At 42.8% G+C, this 23,366-nt stretch overlaps 2 protein-coding genes across 6 annotated transcripts in view; both read left to right on the forward strand.

Moving 5' to 3' along the window:
* The window catches only part of LOC140908865 (glutamate carboxypeptidase 2-like), a 55,498-nt gene extending 50,256 nt beyond the window's left edge, over window positions 1-5,242 (forward strand). For all 3 annotated transcript variants that reach the window (XM_073336796.1, XM_073336805.1, XM_073336788.1), the window contains one exon: window positions 591-5,242. In XM_073336796.1, the coding sequence (XP_073192897.1) occupies window positions 591-780 (190 nt within the window). In that variant the 3' untranslated portion in view covers window positions 781-5,242. The remainder of the gene's footprint in view (window positions 1-590) is intronic.
* Window positions 5,243-8,008: 2,766 nt separating this feature from the next.
* The window catches only part of LOC140908873 (N-acetylated-alpha-linked acidic dipeptidase 2-like), a 55,325-nt gene continuing 39,967 nt past the window's right edge, over window positions 8,009-23,366 (forward strand). Inside the window, exons 1-8 of one of the 3 annotated variants that reach the window (XM_073336829.1) lie at window positions 8,009-8,301; window positions 10,297-10,408; window positions 13,803-13,989; window positions 16,728-16,829; window positions 17,720-17,845; window positions 18,890-19,076; window positions 19,744-19,837; window positions 20,354-20,452. In XM_073336829.1, coding sequence (XP_073192930.1) covers window positions 8,220-8,301; window positions 10,297-10,408; window positions 13,803-13,989; window positions 16,728-16,829; window positions 17,720-17,845; window positions 18,890-19,076; window positions 19,744-19,837; window positions 20,354-20,452 — 989 coding nt within the window. In that variant the 5' untranslated portion in view covers window positions 8,009-8,219. The remainder of the gene's footprint in view (window positions 8,302-10,296; window positions 10,409-13,802; window positions 13,990-16,727; window positions 16,830-17,719; window positions 17,846-18,889; window positions 19,077-19,743; window positions 19,838-20,353; window positions 20,453-23,366) is intronic. The other 2 variants (XM_073336839.1, XM_073336848.1) reach the window with 2 other exon arrangements.

The following is a 23,366-nucleotide window of genomic DNA, read 5'->3' on the forward strand; positions in this document are numbered from 1 at the left end:
TTTTAACCAAACCATTGAATCTTGTTTTGTGGGCAGACTAGTTGAACCTTCTGTATCCTTCTCTCACTCCAGCATAGTGCAGAACATTCACCTTTCCTGAAAAAAGCAGCCTAGCAAGAGAAAACAGACATTAATATTGACAATCGTTGTACTTTTAACAACTCCTGAATAAATATCTGTCAAGGCCAGTTTACTGACGCTTTAAGCGTCAGCCTTCCTAACTCAAAGTACTCTTCAGGGCCAGAAACCATGGTTGGTTGTTTTTTTCCTTTAATCAAAAACATTGGGAAAGAAAAAAACGTTTATAATCCATGTCGCCACTCCTCCAGGACACTGGCATTCACATGGACTAATTTAGCATGTTCGTAGGTGTGCTTAGAAGATATCTGGGGAGAAATGGGAATTTTAGTTGTTTGGTTTTTTGCTTTATATAGTATAGTGTCATTGCTAAAAGAACCCTATTTATGTGCATTCCTGATACTAAGGATTCGCTTTGACAGCTGATATATTCATTGGATGAGGATTTATTCAGAAAATAAACATTTGTTCTATTGTCATAATGTGCAGTATTTTTTTCTCTTTCCCCACAGACACATTATTTTTGCTCCAAGCAGCCACAACAAGTATGCTGGAGAGTCATTTCCAGGGATCTACGATGCCATGTTTGATATTGGAAACAAAGCAGATCAGCGCAAAGCCTGGGAAGAAGTAAAGAGGCAGATCTCCATTGCAGCCTTCACTGTGCAGGCTGCAGCAGGGACGCTGAAGGACCTCGCGTAAACATATAAGCAACATACTCAGAAGGGAAAGACTGTAGTTGACAGCTGTGGAGCCCTCAAAAACAGAGCATTTACAGACAGGAGGAGGATTATTTAAAAACCTTGTTCTTTGCAAACAGTCCAGTCCTGTCAGTCTCCCTCCCTCACTTCCATTACATTTAACAACATTAAGGTATGATCCCTCTGAAACTCTATTAGGAGAGAGTGGAGTTGAGATCATTGTTCAAGTGAGATACTAAATTAAAAGACGTTCATTTCAAATAGCCACCTCATATTTAAAAATAACACACCCCCCCACGCGCACAGAAAAAAACCCTGGTTTCCTTTCCACTTAACATGCTAAATTGCAGAAATCACAATTTTTATAGTTTCACAGTTGTGCAATGTAATTAATCTAATATATTAGCCTGATTGTTCTGATGATTATCTTGTACTACTTTTATCAGTAAAACAGAACAGTCATCCTTATTTCCAACACTTTCTAACATATTAGTTAACTTTCTAGTATTTTCTACAGGGTTGCATAAATATACTCTAGGTGATGCCCTTACAACTCCCCTATTGCACAAGGAGTCACACAATGAGATGGGAATATCTCCTTAAAATGGTGTCACAGATGGCATGGGGGAAAGGTAGTGATCATGGAGAGTTCTGGGCTGAGAGCTCAGGTGACTCATCTATGTTACTTTTCTCTTAGCATCTTGACGCCATTTAAAAACAACAAGAAACCTCTCGGTCACTATTAATAAAAAGGTGGATGGGAACAATAAATGTCACCCATGAAATGGCCTCGCACAAATAGGCTTTCCGCCTGAGGATGAAGATCTATTTATCTGTGCCAAAGGTATTCCTAACTAAATCTATTTGTTTGTCTGTTTTCAAGGTATTTCTAATGCACAAGCAATTAGAAGCAAAGGAGACACTGATGACTTTGAAAGAGCCAAACTATTACTGTCTTCCTTAGACTCTCCTTTCAAGTTTTGCTATAAGTACAGTACACCTGCCATCTGTAAAATTTGTAGAGAAAGAAAAAAGTGGGACAAAGTACAAATTTAAACATGTATGAGTCTGGCATGTGGTTTACTCATATGATCAGCAGTGGCTGGCTCCACTGAGCACACAAGCCAACTCAAATCAGAGAGAGAAAAGACTTTCAAAGTTAGGTCAGCTCTCCAATCCCTGCCTCTCGGATTTTTCCCGATGGTGTAGTTCCTTGTGCTTTGTCCTGCCAATTTTAAATGACCCAAGAAATGAGGCTTCCAGCAGTTTTCTTGGAAGATTCCTCCACGTTCTCGTGGTTCTCACTGTCATGATGACATCCACCACCCTCCCCAAACGTTTTGTTGCACCATAAACTATTCCTCTCCTTCCTTCATGTTTGCATCCTTCAGTTACATGGTTATTATCCCCTATAGCAGTGGTGGGCAACCTGCAGCCTGTCAGGGTAATCCACTGGCAGGTCGCGAGACAGTTTGTTGTGACAAACGTGCTGGCCGCTGCCTCCCACAGCTCCCATTGGCCAGGGACAGCGAACGGCAGCCACTGGGAGCTATGGGTGGCCATGCCTGCGGACGGTCAACGTAAACAAACTGTCTCGCGGCCCGCCAGCGGATTACCCTGACGGGCCGCAGGTTGCCCATTACTGCCCTATAGTCATCATTTGGCCCAGCTGTGCATATTTAGCTCTTCCTCTTTCCTCATAAATCAGTCCCTCAGATACTGCAGCTAAAAAAAAATAATGGAAGTGGTCTGGCACATTACATCATCCAGTTGGTTTTCAGATTTTTCTACATCTGATTTTTATCTAAAGCTTTGATTTATTGAGCATTCTTTTTCTCTGTTTCCCCCCAGCTCTCTATAATGCTCTCAGCCGTGCTAGCACCAGAAAATGACACTTACTCCTTAATCAGTCTGATGTTCTTGAATAATTTTTTTTTAAAGTAAAGGGTCAGATTATGGCCAGTCCTGCAAAGTTTCCCAGGGAAATATGGGGGGGAGTATACAAAGAGCTGTCCCCCTTCTCTAAACCGCCTCTTGCTTGCATCACTGTACAAAGTCCAGACAACAACAGCACAGTCCTTGCTTTCCATAAGTGATAGCTCCAGACTAGTGTGAGCAGTGGCATTATTGGACACAAGGGCAGAGCCATGGCTCCTCTTCCCTTCACAGCCAGCTTGTGCTTAGTTGTCTTAATCACCCTTTGTTTGGCAGCTCCTTTACACATGCTGCTGTGGTGGTGATGTATGCTTAGGAACAACCGGGAAAGTAGAGGAATGAGTGCTGAGTGCACTGAGTAACTTTCTGTAGTGTGCCTCCTTTTCCAGCACTGCTGTCTAAAGGGAAAGAATGAGGATAACATTTGACCTTTATAAACCAAGAAAAAGTGTGGCAAGGCTTAATGTTTGACTTATACCAGTTAATGGCGCCATCTAGTTAGGCTATGCCTGGGATGCAAATAATTAGCATACACTTACCAAAACTTGCCTGTTAATATTTGTGAGTTTCTTTACATTAGCGGTAACGTTTATGGTCCCTTGATTATAAAAACTGAAAGCCAAACGAGGAGATTTATTACCCAGGTGGGGAGCCCTGCCTAAATGGATTTTCCTGGCAGTTTACTAAGGGGTGCTTCCTGAAAATGGATCTGTGTGGACACAGGAATGCACCCACGTGGATCCATTTGCAGAACGTAGGCCCAAGGGTGAAATTCACTGTGGTACAGGGGTCCAGTGCAAGTCTTATGTACTAATTACCTTTCACTTAAACAACCTAAAGGCCTTTTGTTGGGCTTCTGCACTGAGGAATTTCACTCTCAGACATTGTCAGGCTCTATTTACCAGAGTGACAGTTTTGGTTGTCAAAGTGCAGAAATTCATCATCTCAGATTAACAAAGATGGGCAGCTGAGTTAAATCACGAATTAAACCAATTTCTTAATCATTAAAAGGGCTCTAAAACTCTGAATAGAAAAGTTGCCTATGGCCAGGATCCACAAAGGAATTTACATGTTATGATGGCTGAGTATTGCACATTTGCTCTTCTCAAAATCCCCAAAGACAAACTCACCAAGCTTGTTAATCCAGGCATTGATTTGTACACCCACAGTTACCAACAGATTATTTTAATTGTAGTTAGTGTTTTTAAAAGCACCTGCCAAAAGGCAGAAGGAACCCAAGTATAAATTTAACCAGTTATGAGGAAACTTTAACTAACATTGTTCAGTGCTTCCTTTGTTTTGAGCAATGGTATTAAAGAATGTGGTGGCGACTTAGAAAAACAACAGTGTTTACTGAATATTAATTTACAAAATATGATCAAGAGATGGGATGCTGTCAAGTGTTACCAAGAACTCCTGTCTCCCCAGAAGACTATCCATCTTGCATATACACCGTCTTAAAGCAGACAGGGAACACAACCATGCATGAGATCAATAAAATGACACAGGCCTCCAACATACAGCGGAAGAGAAACTCTGTTTCTGAGAAGGGAGCAGCATATTTGTAGGGGAGAAAATACGAGAGGGAGAGAAACGAGGGGAAAGAATGAGAAAGAGACGGACTGAGAGAGAGGAGCCGTGTGATAGGGAGAGACAGAACAAGGGAGGAGCACCTTCTCCCCAGTTTAGGAGCAGGGAAAGCTCGACCTAGTCCCCCCGCCTTGGGGAAAAAATGTTGCAGCTCCAACTGCTCTGCTCCTGTCTGGTTAAAGAAATGATGGTTTTTTGTTGGCTGTTCTCCCTCCTCCCTTCCAGAGAAATAGAAGCATCTCCAGCCCCTCTCACCAAGCTAAAATTTCTCTTTGTCCCTGGGAGAATGGGTTTTCCTGAGGCCTGTATATGTTGACTCTGTTGTTTTCCCACGAGGCAGCTATGTGGGATAACGACTTAATGTTTCAACACAAGGTTCCTCAGTGGCATTCATAGACAATTTGTGTGTGTGTGTGTGTACATGAAGATGTTCTAGAGTGATCCACTGGGAAGAAGAAAGATACGTGCTTGGTGTGTGACTCTCCTTATACAGACCTCCACCCCACCCTTTTATTCTAGACACAGGACAATATTTTAACATATTACACTAATAAATGGCTAAAGTGCATGTGGCCTTCTAGTGGCTGGTCCACAGATAAGAGTCTACTATAGCTCTCAGCTAGAGGAATTAAGGCTGTAGCTGAAGTGACAGAACTACTTTTACACTTGAAGGTCCTAGGTTTAGTCCCCACTGTTGACCCCTAGTACTGGTTGTGACACTGAATGGACCCATACATAGCAATAAAATCACATCATACTTTCTAACTGGTGCTCGTCTCATTCTCATCCTCCTCTCCCACTCCCCTGTTCATCATCACATGCAGTATTATGTCTAACTTCATCTGTTAATGCCTAAAAGCAGAAATCTGTCAGTTTGCTGTCTGTTAAATGCCACACATGCACCTGCGGTGCTAAATAAACGCTAATAATACACCATGTGTTCCCAGCTGTCGTTTCTGTAGGTGGAATTCCATCTGGCATCTCAAATGAGCTACTGGAGTGGAAGGTTTCTCTGTTCTGAATTCTAGTGAGAGCTTTGCAAGCTGTCATCAAGTAGTTAAAAACAATAATAGTAATCACAAAACTGGACATGCTTCTCACTTGTCCAAGAAAACAGGCACAATCTGACTAAGGTGCTAAAGCCATAGATGTGAGTGAGAGCAGAATCCCCAAGTGATATAATTGTGTTATCAGTGTCTGTTCTGAAAAGCCACTGCCAAGTTCCTAGGAAGTGATCTAAACATTAACCAGATCTTCCACCTGTTTTTGAATGGCTTCAGCTCAGCTGCCTGTATTTGAGGAAGGAGTTTTATGCAGAGCACAGTCATTTCTTTTAGCATTCCTTGCTGGGCTCATCCTTTCTGTGTGGTGGTGAAACGAGAGCTGAGGTCATGTCCAGGGGTCCCCAGGAAGCTTTCACACCTTCAACCTTAACCTATAATCTGATCTTATAATTGGATCCAGTGTGGATAGGTCTTTGTGCCCCTTGACTTCAGTGAGGCTCTGCACGGAAGTAAGAGTCCACCTTCAGGATCAGGGTCCTAATAGGCTTTAAAAAGAAAATGTGCAATTGACTAGCAACTTTCCACTTATCTTAGATAAGATGTCTGAATCCTTGTGTAAGTGGGGGAACTTTCCTGGCTTCTGCACTACCCCAGTGAAGTGGGCTAGTGAAAGGATCTGAGTCCTCACTCCCACTTCCTTTACCCAGTGGCCTCCCTTCCCTTGAGGACTCCCCTTCCACTCTCCTGTCTGGAGAGTCCTCGTAACCCCAACAAGCCTGGGCCCAGGATTCCTGGGGGGCTCAACCCCCAACCCTGCTGTGGTCACCTAGGACAGGGGCTAGGGTGTCCCCACTCCGGGGTACTCTCTCTGCACTGGGCACTTCTCTGACCCACTGACCATTATATACAAGTTAAAGCAAATGCAAGTTATTTAATCAACAATTAATTTTAAAAAGAATAAGGAATAATGGGAAAGGTTAAAGGAAACACATCAGCCCGCTCTGTGGCAGGGAACATCACAAACAGTGTCTCTGGAATGTCAGGGCAGTTCACAGTCTGTTCCTTGTGCGTCCCAGGCCTTCTTCTCAGGCCCTGGCTGTGCTGCAGGGATGCTGTGGGTTGGACACTTGCTCTGGTGTGGCCACACGCTCTCAGGCTCTAAGTGGTAGGACCCTTCTTCCCAGTGTCGCCCCTGCCTTGTCGGGGTTACGATCCAAGCCTGGCCTGCAAAACCTCTTGGCTGAGGCGTCTCCCTGTGCTGGGCCTGCTGCCCAGGGTCCCCCTTGCTCTCCCCAGCTGCTCACCGCACCCAGCTCCAGACTGCTCCAGCCCCAGCTCCACCACTCTGTCTCTGCTGCTCTGCGTCCAGCTCCCTGGGCTGCTTCTCTGGTCCCTCTGGCTCTGGTTGCTGCAGCTCTCCTCCCAGGGCAAGTCTGCTCTCTCTAGGCTGTGCCTCTGGCTTTGGGGCTGCAGCTCTGCTCCCAGGACAGGGTCTGCTCTCTCTGGGATGCTTTTCTGGTCCCTCTGGATCTGGCACAGCTCTGCTCCCCAGCTCAGCTTGGGCCCCTGCTCTCTCCTTAGCTCGGCCCCACTCTGTCTGACCCAGGCAATTCCAGCTCACAGGGCGGATGGGATCTCCCTGGCCTCCTGACTCCCTGATTAGCCTGCCCACCCTGTCATTCAGGCTGACCTGGGGCATTGGCCTCTCCCCATTGTTCCTGGGGGCTGTCAGTCTCAGGGTCCTGATTGCCCATCGACCCTTCCCCCTTTTTAGTACTGGGAGCTAGCCAACTAAAACACCCCCACTGAATGTTAGTAAGGGGGCAATAGTCCCCTTACACGTGGGCCTGTCTCACAGCATGCTGTACTTAGCAGTACAAATCCATGGGAAGAAGTTCCATGGGAGATTTGGCTAAGTAAGAACTGCAAGATTTGCCTGTAAGAGCCTTTGGAACCAATCACATAAGCTATACAAAGCTGCTGATTATGGGCAACAATTTTGCAACTTTGGGTTTCAGGGTCAGCTTAATTGGATGAGTTTTGTAAATAATCCCAGAGACAGTGGAAGTCAGTTGTATTTAGAGCTGGTCCAACTATTCATCAGGGAGCCTGTTATCAACTTGACAATAAATAACAATAAAGAATCAGCAACAGCCCTTTGTGCTTCTCCAGCCTTTTCTTCCCTTCCAACGCATCAGCCTAATCTCCTACTGTAGCCCATTCTACCATAACAAATGGGAAATGAATATAGAAAGAGTAACTTTTAAATAAAAGCAGGGGAGAGAATTGTCACAAATTGTCCTTCAGAACAACTGCTCTCCTTTGTGTTGCTCTGGGTCCATTTTAGATATAGATATTTTCTTGCTACTATTTTCTGGTCTGTGGGTGTAAAAGAAAAACACTTGTTTTATCTTAAAATGTCCTTACAGGGATAAAATTTGCCTCAAAGTCTTACAAGGGACCAGGGGCACAGATTTAGGGGATCCAGGTTGCATCCCTGCTGCTGCCACTGACAACAGCCTAACCTTGGGCATCATTTAAATCTCGCTGTGCCTCAGTTTCCCCACCTGTAAAATGGGGGTGATGACGTCCCCGCTGGTGGGGAGCAGATTGAGGGTCTCGGATAAAAGACGCTGCTGCTAAGCCTTATAACAGAAACAGCCCGCAACGCAAGCACAAGATTTTCCTCCTAGCGCCTCCCTTGGTGGAGCAGCTGCCCTGCCGCTCGGCCTCGCTTGGCAGCTCCGCTCCCTGCCAAAGGGGACGGGCCCAGCGGGCCGCGGCTCCCAGCGTGACACATCACACATGGGCTCGCGCTCCGCTCGGCCAGGGCGCCACGCGCGGGGAGCAGGGAGACCCGGCGCGGGCGGAGAGGGGCCCTGGCCCCGCGCTGTGCCTGGGGGCTGGAGCCATGGGCGGGAGGCAGGGCGCCCTGCGCACGGGGCTGGGCTGCGCCCTGCTGCTGGCCCTCTTCCTGCTGGGCTTCCTGGGAGGTGAGTATGGAGCGCCCCGCGCGGAGACCAGCTGGGGCCCCAGAGCTCAGCCAGGGATTGAACCGGGGATTTACAGACTGTTCACACACACACTCGCAGCGTCACACACACGCCCCTCATCTCCTCCCCATAACACACACACATTCCCCCATCTCCTCCTCCCCCACACACTCCCCCCCTCATCTCCTCCCCATACACCACCCCCACCCCCCATCCCTCCCACTGCTCCTTCCCCACCCCAGTACATAGTCTCCTTCTCCTCTCCCTCTTCAAATATATGCAACCGCTTTTCCCCCACAGACACATAACCTCCTAGGCACTCAGCCCTCCACACCCAACTCCCCGGGTACTATTCTATAGACATACCACCACTTCCACACACCATCCTCCACCATACAGTCCCCTTTATTATTTCCATCTCCCAAACATTTACCAGATCTGCACTTTAAACTTCCCTACCCTGTGTAAAGAGAAAAGGAGTACTTCTGGCACCGTAGAGACTAACCAATTATTTGAGCATAAACCTTCGTGAGCTACAGCTCACTTTATCAGATGCATGCAGTGAAAAATACAGTGGGGAGATTTTATATACACAGAGAACATGAAACAATGGGTGTTACCATACACACTGTCTGAAACCTACCCTGTGTATGTGTGAAGGTTAAGAATAGCACCCAGAGGGATTTTACTGCTTGTCAGCGACTTCCAAAATATTCACCTTCTTTAGAGGGTTTCAAAAAAAGGCTGTCCTTTCCTTCCATTCCCAGCCACCTGCATGACTGGGGTGAGGGTTTATGTGTGTGTGTGTGTCCATGTTTACTGCTAAATTGGCGGAGTGAACTGGTAGCTTCTTAACAAGGAGTCTGATTATCTGATTCAAGAAATACAGTTTGGAAATTACAGAGGGTTGTGCTTTTCCTCCTTGTTTTATTGTAAAAGGTGGGGATGCGGCTTCCATTTGCTGCCATCATAGAGTTTAAGGTCTGAGTAACTCTGAACCTTTGGGTTTTGAAATAAGGGACTGTCAACTGACAACTCACAGGTGGGTTGCTGCACTCCTATGGGATCCCCATTTACTCCAGTGGGTCTTTGCATGGGCACAGAGGTCTGACTGTACAGTCACTTGCAATATAGGGCATGAAATGCTTAAAACTGATCAGGCTAAACATTAAAAGGATCTGGTCAATCTCAAACAAACAAACCAACCCAATACTTCTGCCCTTTTTCAAAAGAAACTTTTTTACAGAACACACTTAAGATGACTATTACTGAAAGATCCTAGCGACAAAGAGTCTCTTTCAGTTTTCCATTGTGCACTTGACATCACTGTTGTGGATTGTCAGTTTCATTGAAGTCATTTTCCATGTTTATGTGGGTTTTCTGCTACAGAGGAGCAACACCACAAACATTTGCAATGAATGACAGGATTTGACAATGCAGTATTTGAAAATACTTTTAACTTTCCCCCTCCTCCCCTGAACACCAAATAACTATTATGGAGCTGGCGGGAGGTCATGGAATCCTGGGCTTTGGTCCTGAAAATGCTCATGCACATGCTTTAAGTTAAATACCTGAGCAAATTCATTCAGGAAGGGGTCAGTCCCTCTCACTGTTCAGCAAAGGTTCACTGTGAATATGATGGGTCCGATTCTCCTCTCATTGTGAACTGGTAGTACTCCATTCAAGTTACAGGTCTAAAACTGCTGACAGAAGAATCTGGTTAAACGATATTCTATATTTATCATGTGTGCTCATATAAATACAGGAGTGACCTGTCACTTCATCATGATCCAGTAACAATAAACATTTTACTTTGTAATTCCTTTTATATTTTAGGCCACGGTCCAGCAAACACTTAGGGATCTGCTAAAATGTCAGCATGTGAATAGTTCCATTGACTTTAATGGGATTACTTGTGTTTAAAGTTAAGCATGTTCACAAATACTTGAGCATTGTAGGGCTTGGTAAGTATCAGACTTTAATGATATTTTTCAGGCTGGTTAATGAAACCTACTAAAAAAACAACTAGCTCAGCAGATGCCTATCAAAATGTGAGACAGAAACTTGTGGCTGAAATGAAAGCAGAAAACATCAAGCAGTTTCTTGGGTAAGCTTTATCCTTTTTGGTTTTCAAATAATTATATCAGCCACAAAAGCCATAAGTTGTAACATTAGCCCCATGGCAGAGCATTTGTTGGCTGTGCTGTTATGATATCTTTTATGTTTTGGGATTACTTGGTTTGTGCACAATGTTGAGAAAAGAAATAAAACATATGCTCTCATTTTAATGGTTTTTTCCAATAATAATTTTTAGAAATTATTGTACTCCAAAGTGTCCTTTTCTCCAAATAGACTGATAAAGCTTGAAAAGTAGAGGATGTGATATATATATATATATATATATATATATATATATAATATTTCTATTTACACAAGTTTTTTTTGTATACTTGCTATAAAAATGTAGATGTTAAAGGAATACATAGTGTTGCAAGACTGTGCAGACAAAACTTATCTACATGCAGACAATTGAAAAATCTATGGTTTGAACAATATGATTTTCTCATTGAAAAATTCATGCTGTTAGTTATGTTGCTTTTATTAAGGTTATCTATGCAGTTCTGTAAGTTCTCTGTTTTTTTTATACAAAAGCCTTTCCATTATCTGAACTCCAGCTAGTTTAACATTTCCCCCCTGCATCTTACATTATTTAAGTCCTAAGCTCAATAAAGAACTTTGCTTTAGTCTCGAACAGATACCTTAGAAAAGGAAAATGTTTTATGTGTTGCAGATGGACAGCTATTACATGATAAATAATATAGCTAGTGATTCATTAATCTCTGTATCTCAGCACCTAGTGACTCAATTAGCTGGGGTAAAGTAGAAAGCAATTTATCTTGTAGAAATATATTAATGTTACATTTTTAGATATTTAAAAATTCCTCACGTATGGCGATTTAAGAACCAAAAAGCTGGACATGTCTGGGAAAATACGGACGTACGGTAACCCTATGTATGAAGAGCAAAAGACACATCAGTAGCCTTTACTTCTGTCATGTATGTCACTGGAAATGAAAACAATGACTCTTGCACACGTTTACTTTTGGATAATGTAATCAAAAATATCCCCAAAAGCCAATATAAATCAACGTTGGTTAGTAACATATGTTGATATTCAGCATTTGACAGTGTGAGGATGCCTCTAGGACACCGTACAACTCATGACTAATTTGATTTCTATTTTATTTTATTTATTTTAAACCTAAGTGCTTTCACTTCTAACATGAATTAGAGAGCAAAAACTACATAGACCCTGTCTTGTTTTTTGTTGCTCACAGTAAATTAGAGAGTTGAGAGAGAGAGAGAGAGAGAGAGAGAGCATACAAAAGTCTAGGAAATGTACACACTGAAAACAGTGTGAAATTTCTCAGTAATTATGCTGAAGTCTCTGGGCCACAGGGAATTATCCATATCTAGTCTGCTTGTTTTCATAATGCCAGAACACCTTCTGTACACTTTAAAGCAGGAACTGCAGAAATTTTTACATTAATTCACTATCCAAAGACTATGTTAAAGGTGTTGTAAAAGAAATACAAAATTAAGGCTTCCACATCACACTCTCGTTCCCTCAAGCTATTCAATCTATTCTCACAGGGTAGGAGAAGCAAAACTTCAACATCAGAAAATCAGGAAATGCAGAGGTACAAGTAATACCTCCCACATCACATAACCTTAACTGTGCACCCATTTGATCACTGCTCTAAGGAGGAGAGTGAGACCACAAGAAAAAACATATGAAGTGAACCCTAATGTATCTTTAAAAATCACTTTAATATGGGACCAAAAGCGTTAATATGCAACAACCAAAATTGTATGGTTATTGAATGGAGCCATTAGGGGGCAAAGTTAAGGCTGTTTATGTGCATTTCTATACCTTAACATGTGGATTTCTTTTACATTTAAATTTAACTTTGAAGTTTCTGGCTTTATGGGTGGGGGGGAAGTGTTGGCAGGGGTCCAGCTCCCTCCTCCCTCTCAGTTCCCAAACACAGTTTGCCGGAAAATAACAGTTCAGAGTCCAGTTTGCAGGTAATTCAGTGGGTTTATTGGGGCTAAATAAACAAGCATATTCTGAAACCCTTCACACCAGCTGGACTATCTTTATATGCCGGTAGAGTTTTCCTTTTTCCCTTCCCCAACTACAGTGCTCTACGCTGATAGAACCCCCTTCTTCTCCTAATCCTTTGCTTCGCACGCCGGTGGAGCTCCCTCTTCTCCCCCACTCTTCTTGGCAAACTTAATTATACTTGTAGTGACACTCCCCTGGTATCACCCCTTCCAATATATGGTCATGTTCCGTTCTGGGGGTCCTGAGTCTGGGGTCGATAGGACCACCTCTTTTGTACTTGATAGGAGAGGTAAGGAGCGGTGTTTCTTTTGGTCATGGTTACTCTCTTGCAGACTCTGCATTTCCTCCTTACACCCTCCCCTCCAGCTACTTGGTAACCATTGCAACCTCTTGCTTGATTAGCCCCTTATCTTCAAGGCTACCAGCTCGGTGCGTGGGGAGGAGGGGTACAGTCTTGGGCTTTCACTTATATTCTCTTACTTGCTTATTTAGCCTCTTCAAATTAAAAGCAAGGCCAAAAGCAAAATTATTATTATTTAGTCTCTACCCTATTTACTTCACATTCTCCTAACTGGGAGGATAACCCTAAATTATTTATATGTAACTTAATGTAATGTGTTTTTTGTTTGGGAATTATAACCCCAGATCCATAAAGGTATTTAGGCACCTAAACCCCAGATTTAGGCACCTATATGTTGGATTCAGGTGCCTAAATCCCAGTTTTGTCTCCACAATGATCCACAAAACTGCTACCTAAACCTGTAGGCATCTAAATTCACTTTGCACCTAAGTTTCTGCCTCTAGGTATGCATGCTGCTGCCTCCCTCTAGGCGTTCAGCCAACTGTCTCCCACCTAAGCCTTAGAGCAAGTCACAAATGGGGGAACACATGCATTCGTCCACCTAATTTTCATGCAGAGCCCAATCTGGTTGGTGTGATTAGTGGCTGCCTCCCAAATGGAACCCCATTGAAAATCTGGCAGGTGGAGGTGTGACCCACTTTATATCTTTTCTCCCAGTGATTAGAACACTCACCTGGGATATGGGAGACCCAGGTTCAATTCCCCCCTCTCTGTCAAACGGGGAGAAAGGATTTGAGCAGGCGGTCTCCCTCTTCTCAGGAGAGTGCTCTAACCCCTGTTACTCAGAGTGAAAAGCTGAGCTGATTTGTCTTAGCACAGCAGGAAAGATCTCTTTGCACATTATCCTGCCCCAGGCTCTGGTAACTATGTTGTACCGCTCACCGTTTCATCTAAGGGATTTAACCATAACAACTTACTTCTTGCATGTGTTATGAAGATTAGCCTACTTGGACTCCTCTGTCAAATGCTTTTCTGAACTCTCTGCTTACCCATGACTCTGTTTTATTTTAGTTCGTTTACAAAGTTTCCTCACCTGGCAGGAACAGAACAGAACCTTCACCTTGCTAAACAAATTCAAGCCCAGTGGAAGGAATTTGGATTGGATTCAGCAGAGCTGGTTCATTATGATGTCCTCCTTTCCTACCCGAATGAAACTCAGCCCAACTATGTCTCAATTATTGATGATCAAGGGAATGAGGTGATCTTATTTTAGTCAACTGTATGTAGAATAGCTCTTTCAAGAAATGGGGTCAGGTTCTGCCCCCACTCACACCTGTGCATCTTCATTGTGTTTTATAATCTGATGAAAAGCCTCTTTATTAGAAAGGGAAATCCAGTGCTGCTGGATTATGTCACCCAATCTCTTGGACTAATGTTTAGAAATGGTTTCTGCCAGGACAGATCAGTGGGGATTGCTTACATCTTGCAAACACAAAAAAGGAATCCACTGCCTTATTGCGCCCTCCTTGTTTTGCTGTGCAGCAAACCAAGCACAAGGCAGGTTTTGTGTATGGCGAAGCCATCCCCACCCCAAGATCGAATACCAATATTTCACTGCTTTTCAGGTACAGTTTTGACAACTCCGTATGTTTGGGGGTTTTTTCCTTCTGGCTTCCTTCCTCAAAGTGCCTAGTGCACTGAAGTAGACGTAATGATGCATGAATGCATTACATGCCTACCTTCTCTGCAGAATGCAATAATACAATGCAGGGGCTACATGAGTCATCTAGAATTAAGATTTTGGAAAGAATATGGAATATCGAGTAACCATGCAAATGAAGTGAAAACTTAGTTTATCCAATTTATTTGTTATAGGAGGGGCAGATAGCACTGCCATTATTTAGGTTGCCCAACACTTCCCATTCTAGGATCCTCTTTTCAGTAACTTACACCATTACCAAACTGTAACCATCTGAAATTTGCCATGCCGCATGTCTGCCTCACGCTGAATTTTATTTTTTTATTTTTTTAATTTCAGCCAAACAAGTACAGCTGTTTCTGAGAATGAGGTTAGGGGAAAATATATTGTTTTGCCCACGTTAAATTCTGATGACCTTTTATCTAAGAAGCTCTGTAGTCCTCGTGCTTTGGAGCAGAGACTTGGAATTTGGCAGGGAGGTTGCCTTTGTGACAGGGATGTACCTTTTGTTCTCCCTCTGAAAAATCTATCCAAATTTGGTCAAGTTATAAACCTCTGAAGAATTGGGGTTTGCACATGATCAGTAGCTACTTGGTAGAGCTTCACAGCTAAATTCCCAGAAGATTCTGTACGTATTGAGCATACTCCAGCCTAGGGCTGAGCAGGAGTTTCCAGGACTCTGGGCTGCTGCAAGCTGGGCACCAGGACTGAGAGTAGGGCAGCTGTCTCCTCTGTGCTCACTGGGCTCCCTCTGCTAACATCCCAACAGGGAAAAAGGAAAGCCACTTGAATGGAATGCAGAGTGGACAGGAGCCAGACGAGGGCAGAGACAGGGAGAGGAGATTGGGAAAAGGAGCCTGTGGGGTGGAGAAAACTGGAACTGAGAGCTAAGGTGGGGGGTGACTGAGATGAGGAGCTGGTGATGAGGAAGATTGGGACTGGCCACAAGTGAGGTGGAGGGGAAGTCAGCATTAACAAGGAACCAGGGTGTGGGAGAAGCACTGGCAAGGAGACTGGGATAATTAAGGAAGGGAAGGGAAGACCGTGAGTGTAGGGAGACTGGGATGGAAAGTCTAAACGGAGGAGACTAGAAGTGGCTGGCATGGAAATGGGGATTGAAATGAGAAACTTATGGAGCAGAAACTGGGACTGGCTAGGTGAGGAGAATGGGACTGGAATGAGGAACTTGGGTGGGCAAGAGGCAGGACTAGGACAGGTATAGGCTGAAGGGTGAGGGGCCGAAGGGGTGAAGTTTGGGGTGAATTGGCAGGACAGTGTGTGCCCACTGGAGCACTATCCCCTCCAAGCTATGAAATTACACACACACACACACACACACACACAAAGAACATTATTGTGGTTGCAGAGTCAAGCACTGAAAAGTTAGGAAATGCCAGAATCCTTAATTCACTCCCATGATGCATATGTATTATGATACAGACTTTAATTACATGATCATGTTATCTAGTATTTCCTAACTTTTCAGTGCTTGACGCTGTGACCTTAGTGTGTGCACACGCGCACCCCACTGTTCTGCCAAGTGGACAACCAGTCCCAAAAAAATCCATCCTGAAAAATTCCTGGACTTTTTTTTGTTTAAATAAATACATAGATAAACAAACAAATAAATAAATAACGTCTTTGCAGAACCCCTTGTAATATTAGTTATTATTTGTAAGTGTTTGTTGATTTTCTTTTACATAATAATGATCGGATCCAAAGTAAAAGCCTATCCTGCCACCCTTACTCACATTGAGTAGTATCTTACTGGGTGAGTAAGAGTGGAATGGGCACTAAAGATATGGGACGATTTTGGGTAGTAACAAAAGGTACTGTACCTAATCAGAGAGTAGATCAGCTACTGAAGTAGTAGGAAAGGAGCAATAGTCTAAGTGGGTGTAACCACTAAATTACAAAAAGTCTCTATAATAATAGGGACAAACTAGGTGTCTCTAATTATCACCCCTTTTCAGCACTCTGCCTGAATCAAAACAGAAGAATAACTGAAGTGATTCATAAAACCTTACACCCACAAAAATATCCATCTATCTTCCTATCTGTCTATCTTCCTACTCTTGTTCAGTTATGAAGTTCTAACAATGTATCCCTCTCTCATTTTAAGTTATACATGATTTCTTTTTCTGATAATATTTTTTATATAAAATGGCACACTGTTCTTAATAACTAAATTTAATGCACAAAATTGCGCCAAGACTTCACTGAGCTTGCCCAGAGGAAGAATCTGACCCAGAGCTTTTTCTAAAGTAACTGTTTTTTCTTCTTGGCTCTTTTGGTAGATTTTCAATACATCTTTCTTTGAGCTGCCCCCTCAGGGATACGAAAACATTACCGGTGTGCTGCCACCATATAATGCTTTTTCAGCACAAGGAGTGCCAGAGGTAAGAAAACAATTCTTATGAGTCCTGATGGTTGAAATCATATTTTGGGAAAGAGTTACCATTGGTGTATTGTTCTGACTTCTTAAAATATTTTTACAGTGATCTCAGTTAGGTGACAATACTGAATTTCATTATGCTATAGCCTAAGGGACAGCAACAGTATGTACTGGACAGAGTAAAGTCTAGAAGTTACCCATTTAATAAAAATGCTCTAAAATTGTTCAGATCAGAAATTGCTATTTCTAGTTAGAAAGATACTTCTGGGTGAGGTTACAGCTTATATGGTTCCTTCTAATGGGGAAACCTAAGAGATGGGGTCAGGGGAAGTAGTCTGGATTTTATCTGCTTTATTCATTAAGAGTAAACCCTCTTGTTTGTTATAAATCTGAAGCACACTCAAGTTCTGAAAGATCACACTCTCTAAAGTTAATCTGATTGATTCTTCTATGATGGATAATCCCAGACAACAGTCACCACACATGTCACATCACGTGAGTGGGCAGAAATAAGTAAAATAGGAAGTCTACCTATCGTGCAACAGCATGTTAGGAATAGCGCTCTTTTCTTTACTCATGCCATCAACAGCTTGCACATGCTTTGCCAGAAGAACAATCTAGTGTTGTAGTTTTTAACATCAGATAATGAGGATGCTTCTAAATATGGGATTATGTAGAGAATTCATCAATGAAACAAGCCTTTCTAAAAAATAATTTGGGAGAGTTTTGCCATTAATGTCACTGGGAGCCGGATCAAAACTGTAGAACTGCAAATATTGAGTACTATATAACAGATGTTCAATAAATAAAGTTGCATGATTCTAAAAAGAGATCCTTTCAAATGGTTATGACAGTATAATTTCTAGTTTCTGACCTTCTTTCTTCCCTGGATAGGCAGATCTGGTGTACGTGAACTATGGCCGCACAGAAGATTTTTTCAAGCTAGAGCGAGAGATGGGAATTAATTGTACTGGAAAGATTGTCATTGTCAGATATGGGAAAATCTTCAGAGGAAACAAAGTGAGTGTTGTGGGGTTTTTTTTGTTTTGTTTCTCTATCTCAAATCAGAATTAGATTAGTAAATTAAAGGTCTGAGGCTCCTTGCATTGCTGTCAAAAGGAGTGTTGTTATTGATGTTAGTGGGAGCCAGATTAAGCATTAACTTCCTGCTTCAGAAGCCAGAAGTTCCTTCCAAATAGAGATTTTTCCTTATTTTACTGTAAACCAGAACATGTGAGTGACTGGAGCCAGCTCTGATCCAAAAACCAGGCCTGCAGTATATGCTTATCATGTGTATTAACAGGGACTGGCAAAACAGTAAAGTGAGATGACTGTATTGGAGTACTGAAACGTTGACTGAGATGAATGCAAACTTCTCAGAAAGGGCTTGCAAGAGATTAGTTTAGGGTAGTGGTTCCCAAACTTGTTCCGCCGTTTGTGCAGGGAAAGCCCCCCGCGGGCCGGGCCGGTGTGTTTACCTGCCGCATCTGCAGGTTCGGCCGATCGCGGCTCCCAGTGGCTGCAGTTCGCTGCTCCAGGCCAATGGGAGCTTCTGGAAGCAGCGCAGGCCAAGGGAAGGACTGGCCACCGCTTCCAGCAGCTCCCATTGGCCTGGAGCAGTGAATCGCGGCCACTGGGAGCCGCGATCGGCCGAACCTGAGGGCAAGGCAGGTAAACAAACCGGCCCAGAATTTAATAGCCCATACAACCAGTAAACACTACTGCCTCTTTCAGCCATAGATCTCAAAGCATTTTCAAGAGGTAAGCGTCATTATCCCATTTTGACAGCTGGAGAAACTGAGTTAGAGAGGTTAAATGACTTGTCTAAGGTCATACAGCAAACTGGTTATGCTGGGAACAACACCTGGTTCTTCTTATTCAGTCTTATGCCTATTGTTTGAGATCATGCTGCACTTCGACGTATGCTTCCCTTGGGTCATTGATTTCAGCTCTGCCACGTGAGCGTTCTGAAGAGTCTCCCAATTGGTGGCGTGTTGCAGAGCCCGGGAATGTCTTAGCCAAATACAAACATTTTGACATTTCTTAAAACAAGTCATTTTGCAGGTTAAAAATGCCATATTAGCTGGAGCCAAAGGGATTATACTGTATTCAGACCCTGCTGACTACTGCGCCCCTGGAGTAGATCCTTATCCAAGTGGCTGGAACCTTCCTGGAGGGGGAGTCCAGCGTGGGAATGTGTTAAATCTGAATGGAGCAGGGGATCCTCTCACACCAGGTTATCCAGCAAAAGGTGAGGGACAGATTTGTAGCTCTAAACATCTTACACCTTCTGGTATCGAAACGGGTCTCGTCACTAGCAATTAAACTGTTTTTCGTATCCATGCAAAAAGACTTGCTGTTTAAGAGAATTTCCAGCAAGAGTTTATTTTCCTAGTGTGGAATAGGTTCTACCTGCCTATCATTCCAACTGGCCTTCCCCAAGCAAAAATAGTTTCCAGCCAGTATCTCTCTGCGTATGATCCAAGCTTTACAGCACTTGTAAATCAAGATGTGGATAGGCCATGCGGTAGAAATGAATTAGGATTTACTGAGATTTGCAAGGAACTATGTTTCTCAAGAGGACTAGTTGAAACTGGATTAATGCCTACCATCAAAGAGGAGTAATAACCTTGCTTGGATGTATATTTCTTTGCTGATCATAAATGCCAGGTAGAAAAACACTGCAAACTTCTGTTTATATGGAGTGAAATTTCTGCATTAAAACTAGCAGTAGCCACTGGAGTCAGTGGGACTAATCCCTGATGTGTGACAAGATGCTGGATGACTGGAGGGATCAGTATACGTTGATCCTAGATGTGACTGTGGGACTCTTAATTATTACACAAACAACTCCAATTAAAAGGCAAGGTGCTGAGGACAGCAAAGTTTGATATTCCAGAATATTCTTGGTTTCTCAGAATACATCTTCAGGTCTGAAGTTGATGAGGGAGTGGGAATTCCCAAAATCCCAGTTCATCCCATTGGATATCATGATGCAGAAATATTATTACGGTAGGTAAACTTCAATCCTTTGTATTTAGCTTCAGTATTCGTGTGCACACTGCAAAAAGCCTTTTTTACATTAAAAGATAGTAAAATTGATGCCCTTTTTATTGCTTTTGTGTAGCACGCACACACACACACACAGAGAGATATAATAGTAGCAACATACGCTACAGAATTACAAACCACTGTTGGCTGTGAGTCTTTTACTGAAAGACAAATTGGAGCACAAGTGTATTCTGTAGATTTGCCACGGAAGGGATACAAGACCGGGAGTTTGTTTTATTAGTCTCTCTGCTTTAACTCTACACTCATTTTAGCTTATGAAATTTCTAAGCACTTTTAATAGGGTTTATGCTAATTTACAGGCCCTCTTAACAAACAGTAAATGGTTGCACATACAGTTTGTGCAACACAATCTTTTAGAGCTTTGTAATCCTTCCTCACACCTCATTTTCAGGTGTGCTGTTCCACTGGGGAGACTTCTACTTTTAGCAAATTGGCCAACTGTGTTTGTCTTGACAGCATCCTGGGAGGACCTGCAGCACCAGACAATAGCTGGAGGGGAAACCTCAATGTGTCTTACAACATTGGGCCTGGATTTGCAGGCAGCTATTCTATAAGGTCTGTTTGAGCCCTTTTGCCTATTTATTGATCACTGAAAAACCAAACCAAACCTTTCAGAGTAGGATTCTGAAGAATATTACATCTCGGACCTTAGAGGGTGTCAAGGTTCCTCCCCCACTCTGAACGCTAGGGTACAGATGTGGGGACCTGCATGAAAACCTCCTAAGCTTATCTTTACCAGCTTAGGTCAAAACTTCCCCAAGGTACAAAATATTCCACCCTTTGTCCTTGGATTGGCCACTACCACCACCAAACAAATACTGGTTACTGGGGAAGAGCTGTTTGGAAACATCTTTCCCCCCAAATACTTCCCAAAACCTTGCACCCCACTTCCTGGACAAGGTTTGGTAAAAAGCCTCACCATTTTGCATAGGTGACCACAGACCCAAACCCCTGGATCTGAGAACAATGAAAAAGCATTCAGTTTTCTTACAAGAAGACTTTTAATAGAAATAGGAGTAAATAGAAGTAAAGAAATCCCCTCTGTAAAATCAGGATGGTAGATACCTTATAGGGTAATTAGATTCGAAACATAGAGAATCCCTCTAGGCAAAACCTTAAGTTACAAAAAAGATACACAGACAGAAATAGTTATTCTATTCAGCACAATTCTTTTCTCAGCCATTTAAAGAAATCATAATCTAACACATACCTAGCTAGATTACTTACTAAAAGTTCTAAGACTCCATTCCTGGTCTATCCCTGGCAGAAACAGCATATAGACAGAGACCCTTTGTTTCTCTCCCTCCTCCCAGCTTTTGAAAGTATCTTGTCTCCTCATTGGTCATTTTGGTCAGGTGCCAGTGAGGTTACCTTTAGCTTCTTAACCCTTTACAGGTGAGAGGAGTTTTCCTCTGGCCAGGAGGGATTTTAAAGGGGTTTACCCTTCCCTTTATATTTATGACAGAGGGGAAACTAACTTCCCTCTGAAATGAGCAGTATGTTTGGATGAGAATCTTTAGGATTTAAAGATAAAATGTTAAAACAATGGGCCTGCTCGGTGACTATGAGAACACTGCCATTGACATCAACAGTCATTGAATGAGGCCATGCATATCTCCTTTCTCAGGTCTTTTATTACACTTTCTTGACACTTTCAAAATTTAACTCTGATCGACTGTAACTAGCTTTTTTATTAACTGTTTTTCCACTGTCAAGTGAAAAGCAAATGTTTTAAACCCTTTCTGTTTCTGGGCCCTTTTCTACCCTTCTGTTTCTGAAGGGAGCACAACTTCTGCAGTGGCTCACTTGCCTTCACCTTTTCCCGAGTCCCATGGAAGCCTTCTATGAGAATCTCTTGGAGTTAGAGCTATGGAGTATGGGCGTGACTGGGGCCCACAGATCAGCTATTCTCCAAAGTTTCTAGCCTTCCTAGTTTCAAAGCAAAGCTTGGAAATGTGGACCTAAGAAGACAAATAAAAAGAACCCAAAATATACTAATTTAAAAAAATCTACTCATATTTTTGGGGCTGTGACCTATGATTTTTGAATGCTTGGGGTTTGCAATACTGTATTTGTGTAATGCCAACAGACCTCAGTCATCGGTGCGTGGGATTGAACCGGTGATCTCTGGAGCTTAGTGCATGAGCCTTTACTGCATGAGCTAAAAGTCAAGTAGCTTTTAGCTAAGGCTGTAGAGCAGATTTTTTTAACTCTCTCTAAGTGGTCTTGGATGGGACAGAACACCACACCAAGAAGGTGCATGGGTTACATTTGCTCTTAATACTTCACTCAGCTTGTGTAGTGAAACAAAACTGGTCAGTTTCATTTTCTGGCTCTCTGGCACTAGCAGAGAGGGCCACAAACCATGGGCCATGGAGCTGATAGTCTGCAGAGACCTATCTGGTCACATGGTGATGCTTCCTTTTCCTAGCTTCCAGCCACTAAACTGCATTAAATGAAGCTAAAAAATGCATTACTATGGTAATGTGCCATGTGGCTGTCATTGACTGACAAAGGTACAGTATTCCGTTGCCAGTGGGACAGGAGGTGGTTTGAAAGATCATGAACAGGAGGGTATAATGATGTGTTTTTTCCAACACTGCAAGGACATGTTTAAATTTTAAAAATTGAAGTATTAATTGGATTTTTTTTTCGGGTGTATGTTAAAACTTACTGAAGATTTAGAAAGCATACAAACAAAAATGTCAACAGAACAAATTTGACACTTGCGATAAAGGGGACTGTAAAGGATCCAAGCAAGGGGAAGCCAAAACAAACTAATAAAACAGATGCCCCCTTTAAGAAGGTCTCAGGGAAGGAGCAATCTTAACAAAGTTCATAAGGCCCTTACTGTGGCGCCCTGGTTCAGAGCTCCTGAACTGAGAGTCAGCAAATAAAGTCTCTGGGCCTGGTCACGCTAGTCCCCGAGACCCTAAGAGAAAGACCAAGACCCATTGCAATCTGCATGCCTACTCCTCCTTCTTCTTCATCTGATGTTTTATGACAAAGCAGACTCACTTGTGAAGCAGTCTTTCACCTTTTCCAATATTCTTTAAAGAGTTGCAATATTGCTGTATTGCTGTATTGCCTCATTTTCCTGATGCTCTTAATAGGCACCGCAGTGAGAATTTTGATACTTAGAGGCCTTAAAGTTTTTCATATAAATACTCCCTTTTGATGATACATTCTTCACACTCCCAAAGGAGATAATCAATTGTTTCCTGGATCTTGCATGTCCCACATTATCTATCTTTATGTTTGTTAGTAACAAATTACTATCTAAGCCACAATGGCCAGTTAAAATTCTAAATAGAGCCACTTCGTTCTTTCTCTCAGGGCTGTGGAGTATATCAGCATTTTCAACTCTTGGGAATATTTCACGGAATATTTTTCCATCCGTTTCTTTTCCCATATTTCCTTCCATTCCTCTCTTAAACTTATTTTTAATTAGATTTTTAAATTCCAGTTT

The sequence above is a fragment of the Lepidochelys kempii genome, chromosome 1 (assembly GCF_965140265.1).
Source record: "Lepidochelys kempii isolate rLepKem1 chromosome 1, rLepKem1.hap2, whole genome shotgun sequence".
Classification (NCBI taxonomy): Eukaryota; Metazoa; Chordata; order Testudines; family Cheloniidae; genus Lepidochelys; species Lepidochelys kempii.